Source organism: Oncorhynchus mykiss, chromosome 5 (genome assembly GCF_013265735.2).
Source record: "Oncorhynchus mykiss isolate Arlee chromosome 5, USDA_OmykA_1.1, whole genome shotgun sequence".
Classification (NCBI taxonomy): Eukaryota; Metazoa; Chordata; class Actinopteri; order Salmoniformes; family Salmonidae; genus Oncorhynchus; species Oncorhynchus mykiss.
In genome coordinates, this window is record NC_048569.1 from 49,686,736 (window position 1) to 49,705,209 (window position 18,474).

General features: G+C 44.9%; 1 protein-coding gene across 2 annotated transcripts in view; it reads left to right on the forward strand.

Moving 5' to 3' along the window:
* Positions 1-7,487: 7,487 nt before the first annotated feature.
* LOC110523995 (protein ERGIC-53) overlaps positions 7,488-18,474 on the forward strand; it is a 38,323-nt gene continuing 27,336 nt past the window's right edge. The window contains exons 1-2 of one of the 2 annotated variants that reach the window (XM_036977754.1): positions 7,488-7,750; positions 9,697-9,851. In XM_036977754.1, the coding sequence (XP_036833649.1) occupies positions 7,549-7,750; positions 9,697-9,851 (357 nt within the window). In that variant the 5' untranslated portion in view covers positions 7,488-7,548. The remainder of the gene's footprint in view (positions 7,751-9,696; positions 9,852-18,474) is intronic. The other variant, XM_036977753.1, reaches the window with a different exon arrangement.

An 18,474-nucleotide genomic window follows, 5' to 3' on the forward strand; every position in this document is an offset into this window, starting at 1 on the left:
ACAGGTGGTTCTGGTATTGGAGAAAACCTCCCAGAGATCCTGGTTAACCTCTGGGATGTCAGGCTGGAGGGCAACCACAGGACTCTCAACCAATGTGGAACCACAGGGTAAGGGAAAGCAGGTCTTCCGAAATCCGGGTGGCCAGGCGATGATTTTCATCCTCAACCAGGAGATGGTGGGTTCATGAAGTTGGAGCCACGGGAGGCAAAGGATGACTTTGTGTACGGTGCATTGAAAATGAGGAAGACTTTCTTGGTGCAGGGGTCCCACGGTGAGGGTGAGTGGTGCTGTGATGTGTGTGATTATCCAAGGCTTGGACAAGGAGAGGAGAGCGGGTACGAGAGGATGTTCAGGAAGGAGACGAGGGCCTGGTCGTTGAAATTCCCCATGGCACCGGAGTCCACTAGAGGGACAGCCAGTCAGTGAAATGGAAACCAGGAAGGGTTTGGCGGAAAGCAATGATGATGGAATACTCAAGCCTACCCCGGGAGCCAGATGATCACGGGGCTGCCCCTCTGTCCCTGTGGAACCTGGGTTGGGACGCACCGGACACCGCTGAAGCTGATGCCCCTCCTGGCCACAATAGGAACAGAGCCCCAGCTGTGTGAACAGAGCCAAGAATCTCTCGTTGGAACCCAGCTCCTCTACCCCTCTCCCAGACGGCCGTATCCCACTCTAACACCCTTGAACCTCTTGTGTTGTGGGCTCCCGTCTGATGGAGGAAAGAGAGGGAGCACTGAAGTAAGAAGCCACGGCATTGGTATGGAGTCCCATCATACTTGTCCAGGTGGGACAGTCAGGCATCGCTGACCTGGGTGGACTGCTGGGTAGGCTGGGGGGGCTGGCTCACTGGGATGACTTGTTGTAGGAAGCCAACCGCTAATTGGAGGTGAATTCTCTCAGGTGGTATCGATGCTATGGAGGACGCGGAGGACCTCTTCAACAGCCACACCCAGATGCGCTAGCTGATTGTGGTGTTTGTGGAGTAGGTGTCCCTGTTCGTCGACAATCTAGGAGATGTCTTCCTCTTCTGCTGCTTCCATAATATGTGAGGCAGTATTCTGTAATGTATACACTAGGAGTCAGGAAGCAGGTGCAGAAGGTAAGTTTAAGAAAAGGCAGATAAACAAAACAGGAGAAGCACACTGAACGTGAACAAAACCAATACTGCCTTATGACTGAGGCTACTGAGGGCTAAAGAATTGGAGAGTAATCAATGTGATGAAGAGGTCCAGGTGTGTGTAACGATGGGGAGCACGTGTACATAATGATGATTGCCAGGACCGGTGGTTAGGAGACCGGTGACATTGTGCGCAGGAGCAGGGGAGCGGGACTAGGCATAGCACCTGAGCAAGTTCTGTTTGACTCTAAAAACATAACCGAGAAGAATGGGATAAGTGATGCATTTAATAATCATTTTATCTCGGCAAGCTTTTTATTTGACAGAAACTTTGGTGTGGGTGACCCTGGTTAGTCAATCGACCTCAATCCGTAACATTTCAAAAACGTTGAAGTTTCTTCAAGTGCAGTCACAAAAACCATCAAGCGCTATGATGAAACTGGTTCTCATGAGGACCGCCACAGGAAAGGAAGACCCAGAGTTACCTCTGCTGCAGACAAGTTCATTAGAGTTACCAGCCTCTGAAACTGCTGCCCAAATAAATGCTTCACAGAGTTCAAGAAACAGACACATCTCAACATCAACTCTTCAGAAGAGACTGTGTGAATCAGGCCTTCATGGTTGAATTGCTGTAAATAAACAAACTACTACAGGACACTGATAATAATAAGAGACTTGCTTGGGCCAAGAAACATGAGCAATAGACATTAGGCCGGTGGAAATCTGTCTTTTGGTCTGATGAGTCCAAATGTGAGATTTTTGGTTCCACCCGCCGGGTCTTTGTAAGATTCAGAGTAGGTGAACGGATGATCCCCGCATGTGTGGTTCCCATCATGAAGCATGTAGAAGGAGGTGTGATGATGTGGTGGTGCTTTGCTGGTGACAATGTCAGTTATTTATTTAGAATTTATGGTACACTTAACCAGCATGGCTATCACAGCATTCTGCAGCGATACGCATTCTTGTTTGCCCTTAGTGGGACTATCATTTGTTTTCAACAGGACAATTTGACCAAGAAGGACAAGAAGGAGAGTGATGGAGTGCTGCATTAGATGACCTGGCCTCCACAATCTCCTGACCAAAACCTAATTGAGATGGTTTGGGATGAGTTGGACCGCAGAGTGAAGGAAAAGCAGCCAACAAGTACTCAGCATATGTGGGAACTCCTGCAAGACTGTTGGAAAAGCATTGTAGGTGAAGCTGGTTGAGAGAATGCCAAGAGTGTGCAAAGCTGTCTTCAAGGAAATGTGGCTACTTTGAAGAATCTCAAACATAAGATATATTTGTATTTTTGGTTACTACATGATTCCATCGTTTTTCATCGTTTTGATGTGTTCACTATTATTCTACAATGTAGAAAATAGTACAAATAAAGAAAAACCCTGGAATGAGTATGTGTGTCCAAACTTTGTCTGGTACTGTACATGAGTCGGGTTTTAGACCAGGTCATAGCACAATCTCTGCTGCATCCCTAGTTATAAATGATGTGGTTAACGGTATGGATAAGAGGCAACATTGTGCTTCCCTCTTCATTGACCTGTGAAAGGCTTTCGATACTGTTGATCCCTCACTGCTAATTCAGAGGCTTTCCTCAATTGACCTAGACCAGGCTGCATGTAATTGCTTATAAATGACTTGACAGATAGAACTCAATGTACTGTATATATACTGATGGTGTTGCAAGGGGTCGATTCTGGATCCTGTACTTTTTACTGTTTGTAACCTGCACCTGTATGCCGATGATACTGTTGTGTACGCTATTGCCTCAACGGTTGACCAGGCTTTATCTTTATCTGCCTTCATTATATTCCAGAAAGAAATTATTGACCTGAAATTAGTACTGAATGCAGGTAAAACTATGTATACAATATTCAGACCCTTTAACTTTTCCCACATTTTGTTACATTACCGCCTTATTCTAAAATGTATTACATTTTATTTTTTCAGCATCAATCTACACACAGTACCCCATGATGGCAAAGCTAAAAATTTGGACAAATTTATTAAAAAAAACAACTGAAATATCACATTTCCATAAGTATTCAGACCCATTACTCAGTACTTTGTTAAAGCACCTTTGGCAGCAATTACAGCCCCAAGTCTTCTTGGGGAAGACGCGACAAGCCTGGCACACCTGAATTTGGGGAGTTTCTCCCATTCTTCTCTGCAAATCTTCTCAAGCGCTGTCAGGTTGGATGGGGAGCGTCACTGCACAGCTATTTCCAGGTCTCTCCAGAGATGTTCGAATGGGTTCAAGTCCGGGCTCTGGCTGGGCCACTCAAGGATCTTCAGAGGTAATCCACTTATACATTGTCTTGGCTGTGTGCTTAGGGTCGTTTTCCCGTTGGAATGTCCTGAGCGGATCTCTCTGTACTTTGCTCCGTTCATCTTTCCCTTGATCCTGACTGCTCTTACAGTGCCTGCCGCTGAAAAACATCCCCAAAGCATGATGTTGCCACCACCATGTTTCACCGTAGGGATGGTGCCAGGTTTCGTCCAGATGTGACGCTTCTCATTCAGGCCAAAGAGTTCAATCTTGATTTCATCAGACCGGAGAAGTTTGTTTCTCATTGCCTAAGTGTCCTTTAGGGCCCTTTAGGCAAACTCTAAGCGCGCTGTCATGTGTCTTTTACTGAGGAGTGGATTCTGTATGGCCACTGTACCATAAAGGCCTGATTGGTGGAGTGCTGCAGCGATGGTTGTCCTTCTGGAAGGTTCTCCCATCTCCACAAAGGATCTCTGGAGCTCTATCAGTGATTGATTACCTCCCTGACCAAGACAAGACCTTTCTCCTCCGATTACTCAGTTTGGCCGTGGCGGCCAGCTCTAGGAAGAGTCTTGGCGGTTCCAAACTTCTTCCATTTAAGAATGATGGATGCCACTGTGACCTTCAATGCTGCAGAAAGTGTTTGCTACCCTTCCCCAGTTCTGTGCCTCAATGCAATCCTGTCTCGGGAGTCTACAGGCATTTCCTTCAACCTCGTGGCTTGGTTTTTGCTCTGACATGCATTGTCAACTGTGGGTGCCTATATAGACAAGAGTGTACCTTTCCATATCATGTCCAATCAATTGAATTTACCGCAGGTGGACACCAATCAGGTTGTAGGAACATCTCAAGGATGATCAATGGAACAGGATGTACCTGAGCTCAATTTCGAGTTTCATAGCAAAGGGTCTGAATGCTTATATAAATAAGGTATATCTGTTTTAAATTTTTTATACATTTGTTTTGTGTGTAGAATGATGATGATAAACATTTGTTTAATACATTTTAGAATAAGGCTGTAACATTACATAATGTGGAAAAAGTCAAGGGGCCTGAATACCTTCCGAATGTACTGTATGTTGTTTTAAATTTTAATTTTTTTATTTAACCTTTATTTAACTAGGCAAGTCAGTTAAGAACAAATTCTTATTTACAATGATGGCCTACCGGGGAACACTGGGTTAACTGCCTTGTTCAAGGGCAGAACAACAGATTAACCCTTTGCATTCTGTTACTCGCAAATATTGAGTATCAGAATGTCATGGCAGTTCTCTAAAGCACCTAAAAATAAGTCTGATTTAAGCATATGTACTTTGGATGGTGACCATATTGATCGTGTCTCTGCTTACAAATATCTGGGCATCTGGATAGATGAAATGCTGTCTGTTAAAAAGCATATTGGTGAGTTAGTTAAGAAACTGAGAATAAAACTGGGCTTCTTCCATAGAAATAGGTCCTGCTTCTTGCTAAATAAATGGAAAGCAGATTATTCAGTTGACGTTCCTATCGGTCCTAGACTATGGCGACATCATCTATATGAATGCAGGTGCCACTTCGTTAAAGCCGTTAGATGCAGTTTATCATAGCACACAGCGCTTTTATTAAGGGCAACATATAGAACTCATCACTGCATTCTCTACCAGAAAGTTGGTTGGCCCTCTTTGATGTCTTGTAGGTTGGTACGTTGCTATGTTTTCATTTATAAAGCCCTTTTACAAAAAGTCCCACTGTATCTAACATCTTTACTGAACTTTGGACATACGAGTTACCACACCTGGTCTTAGAGATGGCTAACTCTGGAAATTCCTTTGGTCTCTGAATTAGGTAAATCAGCTTTTAGTTTTCTTGCACCTTAGTTACTCAAATATCTTAAAAATGCTCTTAAATTTGATGTTCTGGTGCCTTTAGGGCAGGTATTCTCAAACTGGGTTATGCATACCCCCAGGGGTACACGCAATAACAATGTGATTCACATAAAAAAAAAAAAATTGAAAAAAAAAATACAAATTCTTCACATTTTCAAACAGTAAATTTTTATTTTTGGAGTTTTGAGCGAGAATAAACACAACTTTCGAGTAGTAAGACGTATAAAAGCAACATATACCATTAATATGAAGGGGCTAGAAGCATCTTATAGGGTGAGCTACCATATGGCTGTGACAATTCTGGGGGAAAAGGCCCCAAAAAATATGCAGACGTCTTCATCAAACAACACTGTTTCACGACGCATCAGTGACATGGCAGGAGATGTTTTGAAACAATTACTGCTTCGCATACAAGCCAGTGAATTAAATGCGTTACAGATTGATGAGTCAACAGACGTGGCGGGCCTGGCACAACTCCTGGTATATGTCCGTTATGTTTATGGGGGGTCAATTAAGGAAGACATCCTCTTCTGCAAACCATTGGAAACCAGGACAACATGAGAGGATATTGTTAATAAAGTACTGGATAGCTTTGTGATATCAAATGGACTTTGGTGGTCAAGATGTGTTGGTATATGCACTGATGGCGCAAAAGCCATGACAGGGAGACATAGTGGAGTGGCAATGCACGTACAAGCAGTTGCTCCCGACGCCACTTGGGTACACTAAAAATGGTTAACTTTGTTAAAGCAAGGCCCCTGAACTCTGGTGTATTTTCTGCATTATCCAATGATATGGGCAGCAACCATGTAACACTTTTACAACATACACAAGTGCGCTGGTTATCAAGGGGCAAAGTATTGACACGTTTCTTTTAATTGAGAGACGAGCATAAAGTTTTCTTTACTGACCATATTTTTCACTTGTTTGTCCACTTGCATGATGACGAGTTTCTCACACCACTGGCCTGTCTGGTGATGTTTTTTCTCCCCTGAATGATCTGAATCTAGGATTACAGGGACTCTCCGCAACTATATTCAATGTGCAGGACAAAAATTGAAGCTATGACTAAGAAATTGGAGCTCTTATCTGTCTGCATTAAGAAGGACAACACACAGGTATTTCCATCATTATATGATTTTGTTTGTGTGCAAATGAACTCAAGCTTACGGACAATGTCAAATGTGATATAGCGACGCACCTGAGTGAGCTGGGTGCGCATCTACGCAGGTACTGTCCTAAAATGGATGACACAAACAACTGGATTCTTTATCCATTTCTTGCCCTGCCTCCAGTCCACTTACCAATATCTGAACAAGAGAGCCTCATCGAAATTGCAACAAGAAGTTCTGTGAAAGTTTAATTTAATCAAAAGCCACTGCCAGATTTCTGGATAGGGAAAATGTGGATAGGGCTGCGTTCTCAGTTTCTTGGTAAATAGTGGTGTAGAGACACTGATGCCCTTTGCAACTACGTACCTATGTGAGAGTGGATTCTCAGCCTTCACTAGCATGAAAACTAAATACAGGCACAGACTGTGTGTGGAAAATTATTTAAGACTGAGTCTCTCTCCAATACAACCCAACATTGCAGAGTTATGTGCATCCCTTCAAGCACACCATTCTCATGAACCTGGGGTGAGTTATTCACAATTTTTGATGAACAAATAAGGTTTTATATGTAAGATGGCTAAATAAAGAGCAAAATTATTGATTATTATTATATTATTATAATAGTATAATAGTATGCAGCTGGAGGTTGAATGTTTGAAGGTGTACAAAATGTTTGGGAACCACTGCTCTAGGGCAATACAGAAAGCTGATTGAGGACCTTTATTACTGATGCATGTGTTTGTTTTTTGTGACCTTGTTTTTCTTTCTGCTTGAATTTTGTATTTATATTTTGATGTGTGTATTTTCTGTAATGTATGATTCACTAATAAAATAAAATTTAAATAAATAAAATAAATACAAAATAAAAATCACACTGGATGAAACCTGATCCTCTAAATAAGGCACTGGTTACATTGTAAAAACATCGAGAAACAGAATCGTTGTTAACATTGTGAAATAAATGAAGACACATACCAGGCTACAATGTATAATTTATCTAAGGATACAATGTAATTTAGTTGCGTTCTGTGATGTACAAGCAAGCTGCAACCGTTCATATTATACCTCAGTGGCCGCAACTCGGTGGTGTCTAAGATTCAACCAGTAAGAAAGCGCCCTGTTGGCTCAACAGGCATTCACGTCACCCTCTCTGTTTCAATGCTACGTAAGCAGTGATACCAAAAGATGGCGGTGTCCATAGGAAGGTGTCTGGCTGCTGATGCTTGTTTATTAATATTAGCTTTAACATTTCACCACAGTAATGCCGATAATATCGTTGCATCGACTGAAGAAGCTCCACACCGTCGATTTGAATACAAGTACAGTTTCAAGGGACCGCACCTGTCTCAAACCGACGGGATTATTCCTTTTTGGGTGCACAGTGGAAGTAAGTTTCAGTTAGATTGGCTAGGCAGTTGCTTACTGTTGTCAATTATCATAACCTATAAATAGGTGTATTGGAAAATCAGCTGCGATAGCTATTTTGCCACTCTAGCCAGCGATTGTAGCTATTTTGCATGTAGGGGATACATTTGACACGTTTGTCGTAGCTATCCGGCTACTGCCTGCTGTAGAGAACTTCTGTAGGGGGACCAGTTCATTGTTGTGTAGAGAAGTTCTCGACTGTGCAGACTTGGCTTGCTACAGTTTCTAAAGAGTGGCCTGATATCAAACTCGCTTCAACATGTCATGGCCGTTAAATAGCCAGCAGCTTTAGAATACTGTAGAGAAACAGGAGAAGCGACAGGTACATGCACCGTCAGGCAATATGCGACTCTTTTCCAGAGTGACTTACAGTTAGTGAATTCATCTTAAGATGGATAGCTAGTTGGGACAACCACATCACAGGTTTAGTAACTACACTTTCCCTCCATAAACTAGTTCTCAGTAAAGTCAGAGCTAGAAAGGGGGAGGGGTATTTTTAAATACTCTTTGAAGAGGTAGGGTTTCAGGCGCTTGCCTGCCAGTGTAACGGATGTGAAACGGCTAGCTTAGTTAGCGTGGGCGCTAAATAGCGTTTCAATCAGTGACGTCACTTGCTCTGAGACCTTGAAGTAGTAGTTCCCCTTGCTCTGCAAGGGCCGCGGCTTTTGTGGAGCGATGCTTCGAGGGTGACTGTTGATGTGTGCAGAAAATCCCTAGTTCGCGCCCGGGTATGGGCGAGGGACGGTCTAAAATTATACTGTTACACCAGCTGGCTAAATCACCCAAACCGCAAAGTAGACCATCTGTATACCTGCCAGCCTACATTTCTTTTTAGCTGACACTTAATAGTTCAGTTGGTTCCTTTCAGCAATACCGAGTATTGCAAACAAAGAGACATGGATTACTTGCACACAATCTGGAATGCTAACATTCCTCTTGTTAGTCCAAGTTTTTCATTTATCCTTGCAACACACAACCACCCACATGCTACAGCAGGCAGGTTTCACAATACCTAATATTTGAGAGCGCATTTGAAGTTGACGAGCATTGCATTTCTTTCCTATTGAAGTGGCCTGCTTGTCCCCTAGTCTGGCATGGTTTTGTGTAACGTAAAGTGTTAACAAATCAGTGTCTCTAAAAACCGTGCAAAGGTCCAGCTGATGACGCACCCAGATTTAAGTCCATTTTACCATGGTGCCTTTGTCTTATCAGTATAGGCTGTAGTGAGATGGCATGTGGCTCTACACATGTACAATTGTCATTTAGAATTTGGTCACACCAAATAAGTGTAGGCAAAGGTCCATATGCCAAAGCCTGGTTGCACTAGGCTAGTTGTTATTACCCATATTTCTACTTTCCAATGCCATATCTGTCTTGGCTAGACAATAAAGCCTAACACGAGCGAGGTAATTTGGATATAGCATGATCTTGTTTCTAGCCATAAGCCTGACAAGCATGGCGTAACATTGCAATGTTAACAATACTAGGCCTATTATAATGTCTCTCTGTCCTTTACATAGGAGGCTTTCAGATACATTAATGTTACTGACAGAGAGCCTTGGACATAATCCCAGGAGCACACCTATTAAGGTGTACATGGGCTGAACACACATTTATGTTCCTAACCTCGGGCTTTGTAAGAAAATTAACCTCCTGGTCAATTGTTTGCCCTGAGCCAATGAGCTACTGTTTTCTCCATATGTAGTTACACTATAGAGTTAAACAAGTATTTCTGGACCTTCACAGAGTGAGTTTTCAGTTTCTGTACAGTTTAAATTCAGGAACATTTTGAATGCATGAGAAGCTACATTTTTTTTTTGTCAGTTAGGATTTGCCAGTATGAATTCATTGAACATTAACTAGAATGTACCCCTCCCAACCCTTTAAACTATCAACCTTGTATTCCAGATGCCATCCCCAGTGCCGACCAGGTCCGTATCACCCCCTCTCTCAGGAGTCAGAAGGGCTCAGTCTGGGCCAAAAACACGGTCAACTTTGACCACTGGGAGGCTGAGGTGACCTTTCGTGTGTCTGGACGGGGGAGGATGGGAGCCGACGGCCTCGTAAGAACTGAATAACACCTCCTTTCTATGGTTTCCATACACTGACTTTTTCCACTGCTGAGCTGAACTGTACTCGGCTGGTTACAACTCTACCATAGTTGCTGGAACCTCCTTCCTTTGACTCTAGACCAGGGATGGGCAACTGATGGTGGTCGGGGACCACAAAAAACAAAACTCATGAGGCCACAGTGGCCCGTGGGTCTGCTTACCCACATTCATACCCCACCTTGCGAGAAAAACACTTGAGAAAGTGTTTGGATTTTTTTTATTTCCTGCAAATCAACACTTTGCCATGGGGTGGAGGCACATGTTTGCAGTTTTTAATATGGTAACTGATGATCAATGGGCCCCACACCGGTCGGTAGTTCGATCATGCTTACTACGAGTTTTCATAGCTGGCCACTAGACTAACTTACCAATCAAAATGTTTTTTGCTGACACGGGCTAATTAAGTGACTGCTGATGCACAATGAAATGCACCTTGTGTATTCGATGATTCTACCGCTCAACAGTAAATTGAGAGTTAGTGCCCATCTCTGCTTTAGACCTTTTCACACTACATGCTGTAGCTGATCAAGCTGTATTTTACAGGCCTGGTTACGCATCCACCTTAGTTGCTAGAACAATGCTAGAAAGGACAATGTGAAAAGAGCCAGTTAAATATCAGGGCCAGCACTAGGATAAGACAGTAATTGTCTAATTGACATTTATGGATGAAGACCATCATGAAAATTAAATAACTGTTCTAAACATTTTAATAATAAATATATCAACTTCATTTAAGTTGACAAACTTTACCCAAAAGCAGTACAGTAAACATAAGCCTGGTTAATTAAACAGCCTCTATTAGGAAAGAGGAGACAACTAGCCAGTTTTAGAAATATGTTTTGTGGAACAAACAGCTGACTGAAGACAGCCAGGTATTCAAAAATACGAGACTTGCAGTTGAGTGGTCTGGTTTCAGATATAGTGGTATGGTTTCTACCCTCTGCTACAGTTAATTAATTATTTCTAGACTGATAAAGGATGGTGTGAAAAGGTTATTTCTGTCCATTGAGACATAGACCTATGTTATGGTGGCTGTTGTGCTAGTAGAGGATGTGGAGTTGTACTGACCTACCGGCTCAGACTTCAGGTTAATAACCATGTTTTACCTCTTTCGTCCCTGTCCCTGTGTGGCTCAGTTGGTGAGAGCGTTGTGCTAGTAACTCCAAGGTCGTGTGTTCAATTCCTACTTTATGCTGTGACTGTACTTTACATCTTACTGTATCTATTGTCCCCATGTTTATCTGTCTGCCCCTTTGCTGCTCTACTGTTACATATAGTTATAAAAAAATAAAAAATAAACGCACACCTATTTAGGCGAGGTGCTGGCTAGCGGAGTAGAAAACTTGAAAATAAAAGAGCCGCACACTCTAGGAGCTCAGATGCAAAAATTTAATTACCAACGTTTCGACAGCCAAGCTGTCTTCATCAGGGTATAATCACAAACACTGCGGGATGACTCTTTAATGTAGTGTCAAAAGACACAGGTGTCTGTAATCATGGCCAAGAGTGGCCTAATATCATTGGTTAATTATCAAATATTACAATGTCATACAAAGAACAGCATACAAACAATGGATAGGATACGATCATAAATTCATTTGACTACACAAGCTTACAAACAATTACAATGGAAAAGTCACAATAATCACAAGATAGTTATTTAGACAGTTACAGTGCCTTGCGAAAGTATTCGGCCCCCTTGAACTTTGCAACCTTTTGCCACATTTCAGGCTTCAAACATAAAGATATAAAACTGTATTTTTTTGTGAAGAATCAACAACAAGTGGGACACAATCATGAAGTGGAACGACATTTATTGGATATTTAACTTTTTTAACAAATCAAAAACGGAAAAATTGGGCGTGCAAAATTATTCAGCCCCCTTAAGTTAATACTTTGTAGCGCCACCTTTTGCTGCGATTACAGCTGTAAGTCGCTTGGGGTATGTCTCCATCAGTTTTGCACATCGGGAGACTGACATTTTTTCCCATTCCTCCTTGCAAAACAGCTCGAGCTCAGTGAGGTTGGATGGAGAGCATTTGTGAACAGCAGTTTTCAGTTCTTTCCACAGATTCTCGATTGGATTCAGGTCTGGACTTTGACTTGGCCATTCTAACACCTGGATATGTTTATTTTTGAACCATTCCATTGTAGATTTTGCTTTATGTTTTGGATCATTGTCTTGTTGGAAGACATCTCCGTCCCAGTCTCAGGTCTTTTGCAGACTCCATCAGGTTTTCTTCCAGAATGGTCCTGTATTTGGCTCCATCCATCTTCCCATCAATTTTAACCATCTTCCCTGTCCCTGCTGAAGAAAAGCAGGCCCAAACCATGATGCTGCCACCACCTGTAATGACGTTCGTCTGTACGAGAGGCGGACCAAAGCGCAGCGTGGTTGTTTTGATTCATGTTTTTAATAAATAACTTCACATGAACAAACTAACAAAAACAAGAAATGTGAAAACGCAAAACAGTCCTATCCTGTGACAACAAACACAGTGACAGGAACAATCACCCACAAACACACAGTGACACCCAGGCTACCTAAGTATGATTCTCAATCAGAGACAACTAATGACACCTGCCTCTGATTGAGAACCATACTAGGCCGAAACATAGAAATACCCAAATCATAGAAAAACAAACATAGACTGCCCACCCAACTCACGCCCTGACCATACGAACTACATACAAAACAAAGGAAATAGAGGTCAGAACGTGACAGTACCCCCCCCCCAAAGGTGCGGACTCCGGCCGCAAAACCTTGACCTATAGGGGAGGGTCTGGGTGGGCGTCTGTCCGCGGTGGCGGCTCTGGCGCGGGACGCGGACCCCACTTCACCATTGTCTTAGTCCGCCTTATTGTCCGCCTCCGTGGCTTTCTCACCATGGCCACCCTTCTCAATGACCCCACTGGACAGAGGGGCTGCTTGGGACAGAGGGGCAGCTCGGGACAGAGATGAAGCAGCTGCTCGGGACAGAGGGACAACTGCTCGGGACAGAGGGGCGGCAGAAGCTTGGGACAGAGGGGCGATAGCAGCTCGGGACAGAGGGACGATAACTGCTCGGGACAGAGGGGCGGCAGCTGCTCGGGACAGAGCCCCTGGCTTACTGGCGGCCCCTGGCTGACTGGCGGCCCCTGGCTTACTGGCGGCCCCTGGCTGACTGGCGGCACTGGCGGCCCCTGGCTTACTGGCGGCCCCTGGCTGACTGGCGGCCCCTGGCTGACTGGCGGCACTGGCGGCCCCTGGCTTACTGGCGGCCCCTGGCTGACTGGCGGCACTGGCGGCCCCTGGCTGACTGGCGGCATTGGCGGCCCCTGGCAGACGGGCGGCACTGGCGGCTCCTGGCAGACCGGCGGCACTGGCGGCTCCTGGCAGACAGGCGGCACTGGCGGGGCTGGGCAGACGGGCGGCACTGGCGGCGCTGGGCAGACGGGCGGCACTGGCGGCGCTGGGCAGACGGGCGGCACTGGCGGCACTGGAGAGGAGGAAGGCTCTGGAAGCGCCGGACTGAGTAGCTCTTGTAGCGCCGAACAGGCGGGAGACTCCGGCAGCGCTGGACAGGAGGAAGGCTCTGGTAGCGCCGGAGAGGCGGGAGACTCCGGCAGCGCTGGAGAGGAGGGAGCCCCTGTAAGGATGGGCCGGAGAGACAGCCTGGTACGGGGGGCTGCCACCGGAGGGCTGGTGCGTGGAGGTGGTGACGGATAGACCGGGCCGTGCAGGCGCACTGGAGCTCTTGAGCACCGAGCCTGCCCAACTTCACCCGGTTGAATGGTCCCGGTCGCCCTGCCAGTGCGGCGAGGTGGAATAGCCCGCACTGGGCTATGCAGGCGAACCGGGGACACCGTGCGCAAGGCTGGTGCCATGTAAGCCGGCCCAAGGAGACGCACTGGAGACCAGATGCGTAGAGCCGGCTTCATGGCACTTGGCTCGATGCCCACTCTAGCCCGGCCGATACGCGGAGCTGGAATGTACCGCACCGGGCTGTGCACCCGCACTGGGGACACCATGCGCTCCACAGCATAACACGGTGCCTGCCCGGTCTCTCTAGCCCCCCGGTAACCACAGGAAGTTGGCTCAGGTCTCCTACCTGGCGTAGCCATACTCCCTGTTAGCCCCCCCCCCCAAGAAATTTTTGGGGCTGACTCTCAGGCTTCCATCCACGACGCCGCGCTGCCTCCTCATACCGGCGCCTCTCCGCTTTCGCCGCCTCCCATTCTTCCTTGGGGCGGCGATATTCTCCTGGCTGAGCCCAGGGTCCTTTACCATCCAAATCTTCCTCCCATGTCCATTTCTCCAAATAGTGCAGCCTCTCCCACTGCTGCTGCTGCTGCTCCTGTTGCTGCTGCCTCTGTTGCTTCTCCTGCTGCTCCTCTTGCCGTTGCCCGTTACCACGCCGCTTGGTCCTGTTGGGGTGGGTGATTCTGTAATGACGTTCGTCTGTACGAGAGGCGGACCAAAGCGCAGCGTGGTTGTTTTGATTAATGTTTTTAATAAATAACTTCACATGAACAAACTAACAAAAACAAGAAATGTGAAAACGCAAAACAGTCCTATCCTGTGACAACAAACACAGTGACAGGAACAATCACCCACAAACACACAGTGACACCCAGGCTACCTAAGTATGATTCTCAATCAGAGACAACTAATGACACCTGCCTCTGATTGAGAACCATACTAGGCCGAAACATAGAAATACCCAAATCATAGAAAAACAAACAGACTGCCCACCCAACTCACGCCCTGACCATACTAACTACATACAAAACAAAGGAAATAGAGGGCAGAACGTGACACCACCATGTTTGACAGTGGGGATGGTGTGTTCAGCTGTGTTGCTTTTACGCCAAACATAACGTTTTGCATTGTTGCCAAAAAGTTCAATTTTGGTTTCATCTGACCAGAGCACCTTCTTCCACATGTTTGGTGTGTCTCCCAGGTGGCTTGTGGCAAACTTTAACCGACACTTTTTATGGATATCTTTAAGAAATGGCTTTCTTCTTGCCACTCTTCCATAAAGGCCAGATTTGTGCAATATACGACTGATTGTTTCCTATGGACAGAGTCTCCCACCTCAGCTGTAGATCTCTGCAGTTCATCCAGAGTGATCATGGGCCTCTTGGCTGCATCTCTGATCAGTCTTCTCCTTGTATGAGCTGAAAGTTTAGAGGGACGGCCAGGTCTTGGTAGATTTGCAGTGGTCTGATACTCCTTCCATTTCAATATTATCGCTTGCACAGTGCTCCTTGGGATGTTTAAAGCTTGGGAAATCTTTTTGTATCCAAATCCGGCTTTACACTTCTTTACAACAGTATCTCGGACCTGCCTGGTGTGTTCCTTGTTCTTCATGATGCTCTCTGCGCTTTTAACGGACCTCTGAGACTATCACAGTGCAGGTGCATTTATACGGAGACTTGATTACACACAGGTGGATTGTATTTATCATCATTAGTCATTTAGGTCAACATTGGATCATTCAGAGATCCTCACTGAACTTCTGGAGAGAGTTTGCTGCACTGAAAGTAAAGGGGCTGAATAATTTTGCACGCCCAATTTTTCAGTTTTTGATTTGTTAAAAAAGTTTGAAATGGGGGGGATCACGTGACCCTTGAACGAGATGGCCGCATGAACTAAGAGCTCCGCACAAGTAGTTTCCAATTCCTAATCTTACCTCCACTCCAAGTTCACACTCATTTAGCTTTAGTAAGAAAAAGTCATGGCGGCTACAAAAGGCGACACTACAGGTGACATTTTTACCCGGACTCGAGTATTAGCGACGGAAAAAGCCTCCAAGAAGAAGCTAGCTTCAGAAAAAACTAGCGCCATTAGCCAGGAGCAAGAGAACCCGCTCCCCCACGAGGCACAACGAATGCCAACCTCGCACTCTGTCGAAGACAACCTTTCTGAGTTGAGATCCCAACGTACAGAACTAAACACTAAATTATATGCCATTAATTCTAAGCTAAGTGCGATAGGGGGCAAGGTGACAATCCTGGAAAACACTTTGCCTGACATCAACAACAAGATGTCCAGGCGCCCCGCGTTTATGGTTGAGGCAGAGGGGCGAATCCTATCCCTGGAAAACTTATTGACAGATGCCATGGAAACAATAGCACATGCTAAAAAGAAAATCGAGCATCTGGAAGAGAAAACAGAGGACCTGGAAAACAGGGGGCGAAGGAATAATTGTGTTCTATTCAATCTGGGCGAAAAAGAAGAGGGAAACATGCCACTGATCCGCTACCTCCAAGACAAACTTCCCGAGTGGCTCCACCTGCCCACCAACAGGCCCATAGAACTTGAGAGAGCTCACCGAGCACTGAGGCCCCCACCAGCAGACAGACAACCACCGCGCCCAATCACCATACGTTTCCTGAGATTCACCGACAAGGAACGAGTCCTACAGGCGGCGAAAAACAACACCATCACAGTGGGAAACGCCAAACTCGCTTTACACCAGGACCTGTCAGCTGGAATACGCCGAAAGCGCCAAGAATTTGACGAAGTGAAGAAATACTCCATTGACCGAGGCATCTTCAGGGGATTCAAATACCCAAACGAGCTCAGGATTCTTCACCAAGGAGCCTTGCGACACTTCAAAACTCCCGAAGAGGCAAAACGTTTTTTGAAAGACAATCCTGGCCAATGAGAAACAGACCAATGACTAAATGCGATTAATGCCATTACTAAAGGAGGTAAGACGACATATAGCCGATATCCAGAGATCCACCCCCTAAATGTCATTATAGCCGTCCAATTTATATTTATTGTCCTTTAACTGAGAGGGATGGGCTGTATAGCCTAACCTAGGCCTACTAATGTTTCAGCCTACTTTTATTTCCCTGTTTTTTTGTTGTTGCTATTATTACCTGGGGTTCCCTATGTCCCTTGGGGGAGGCATATGTAGGCTGGGCTATTGATTTTATTTTTCTCCCCTCTTTTACTGTGGTCTGGACGAGGGCAACTGTGTTATTTACTCAATGCGGGGTGGAGAGGATGAGGCATTTCTTTGGTGGGGAGAGGGAGACGTTGTGCGTTGCTAACTGTTCCCGGTTTTTGTTTTATTCGGAACACAGAATTGAGACTGAGCGGGGGGGTAATAGATCCAACGGGATGTGTCGAGTTGTTTGGGAACTCGGCTGGGGTGTTCAGAGATTATTATTTTATGTACACCATTTATTTTCCTTTTATGTGAACGCAGCTGTAATTACTATCCACTTTTACCCAGCGATGACTTGCACTAAAGTTCGATTACTGCTCGATGACGATGATTAGTACCTTAAATCTATTGACATGGAACTGCCATGGTCTAGGGCATGCAATAAAACGAAAAAAGATACTATGTGCTCTAAAAAAGGAAAAAGCAGACATTGCGCTATTACAAGAGACACACCTCTGTGATGCTGAACATGCCAAACTCCGCAGAGCTTGGGTGGGACAGGTGTATTTCTCATCTTTCAAATCAAACAGTAGCGGCACAGCCATACTTATCCATAAAAATTTTCCATTCATAATTGACAAAAACATATCTGATCCGGAGGGGAGATTTATTTTGATAACTGGGTCACTATATGGTCAACCAATTACTATATTAAACATATACGCCCCTAACACAGATACTCCTGCCTTCATGTCAAAAATTATAACCCTGTTCAATGAGCATTGTGTCTCCTTTGGCGTGGTGGCCGGAGATTTTAATTGTACCCTTAACCCAACCCTAGACAAATCATCTCAAGTCCCCACCACAAATCCTAGATCTGCAAAGATGTTGAACTCTCTTACTAAAGAGATGGGACTGATAGATATCTGGAGAGAGAATAATAGCTCATCTATGGACTATACATACTACTCTAATGTCCATAACACCTACTACCGTATAGATTACATTTTTATCCCAAAGAGTTTCATAAATTCAGCCACATGTACAATCGGACCCATAGCACTTTCAGATCACGCCTTTGTCCACCTCTGCTTTGACCTCTGCAAAAACATCCCGAGGTCAAAGAGCTGGAAATTCAACACCTCCATGCTATCAAATGACGAGTTCCATACATTGGTAACTACATGGATAGACAACTACACACAAGACAATAAAGACTCTCCTGTTTCTCCGGCCACAATGTGGGACGCTGCTAAAGCCACACTAAGAGGTCATCTAATTGCATATGCTTCCTCTAAGAAAAAAGCAATGGAAGCACACAGGCTAGATCTTGAGAGGGAGCTGGAATGCTGTGAAAAAATACATAAACAATCCCTAGACAGCACCTCCTGGAGTCATCTTAAAGCAGCCAAAGCCAAACTGAATTTGGACTACACTCGGGAGATAAAAAAAAAGTTTTCTTTACTAAACAGAAATACCATGAGTATAGCAATAGGCCCAGTAGATTGCTTGCTTCCCAATTAAAAAAGGAGCAGTCAGAGCGTACAATCATGGCTATCCGAACAGCAGAGGACGAGGTCACATATGACCCAAAAAATATCAATTTAACTTTTCATGATTTTTACTGCAAACTATATACCTCTGAGAGAAAACACACAGAGGCAGAACTCTACTCTTTCCTAGAGGGAATC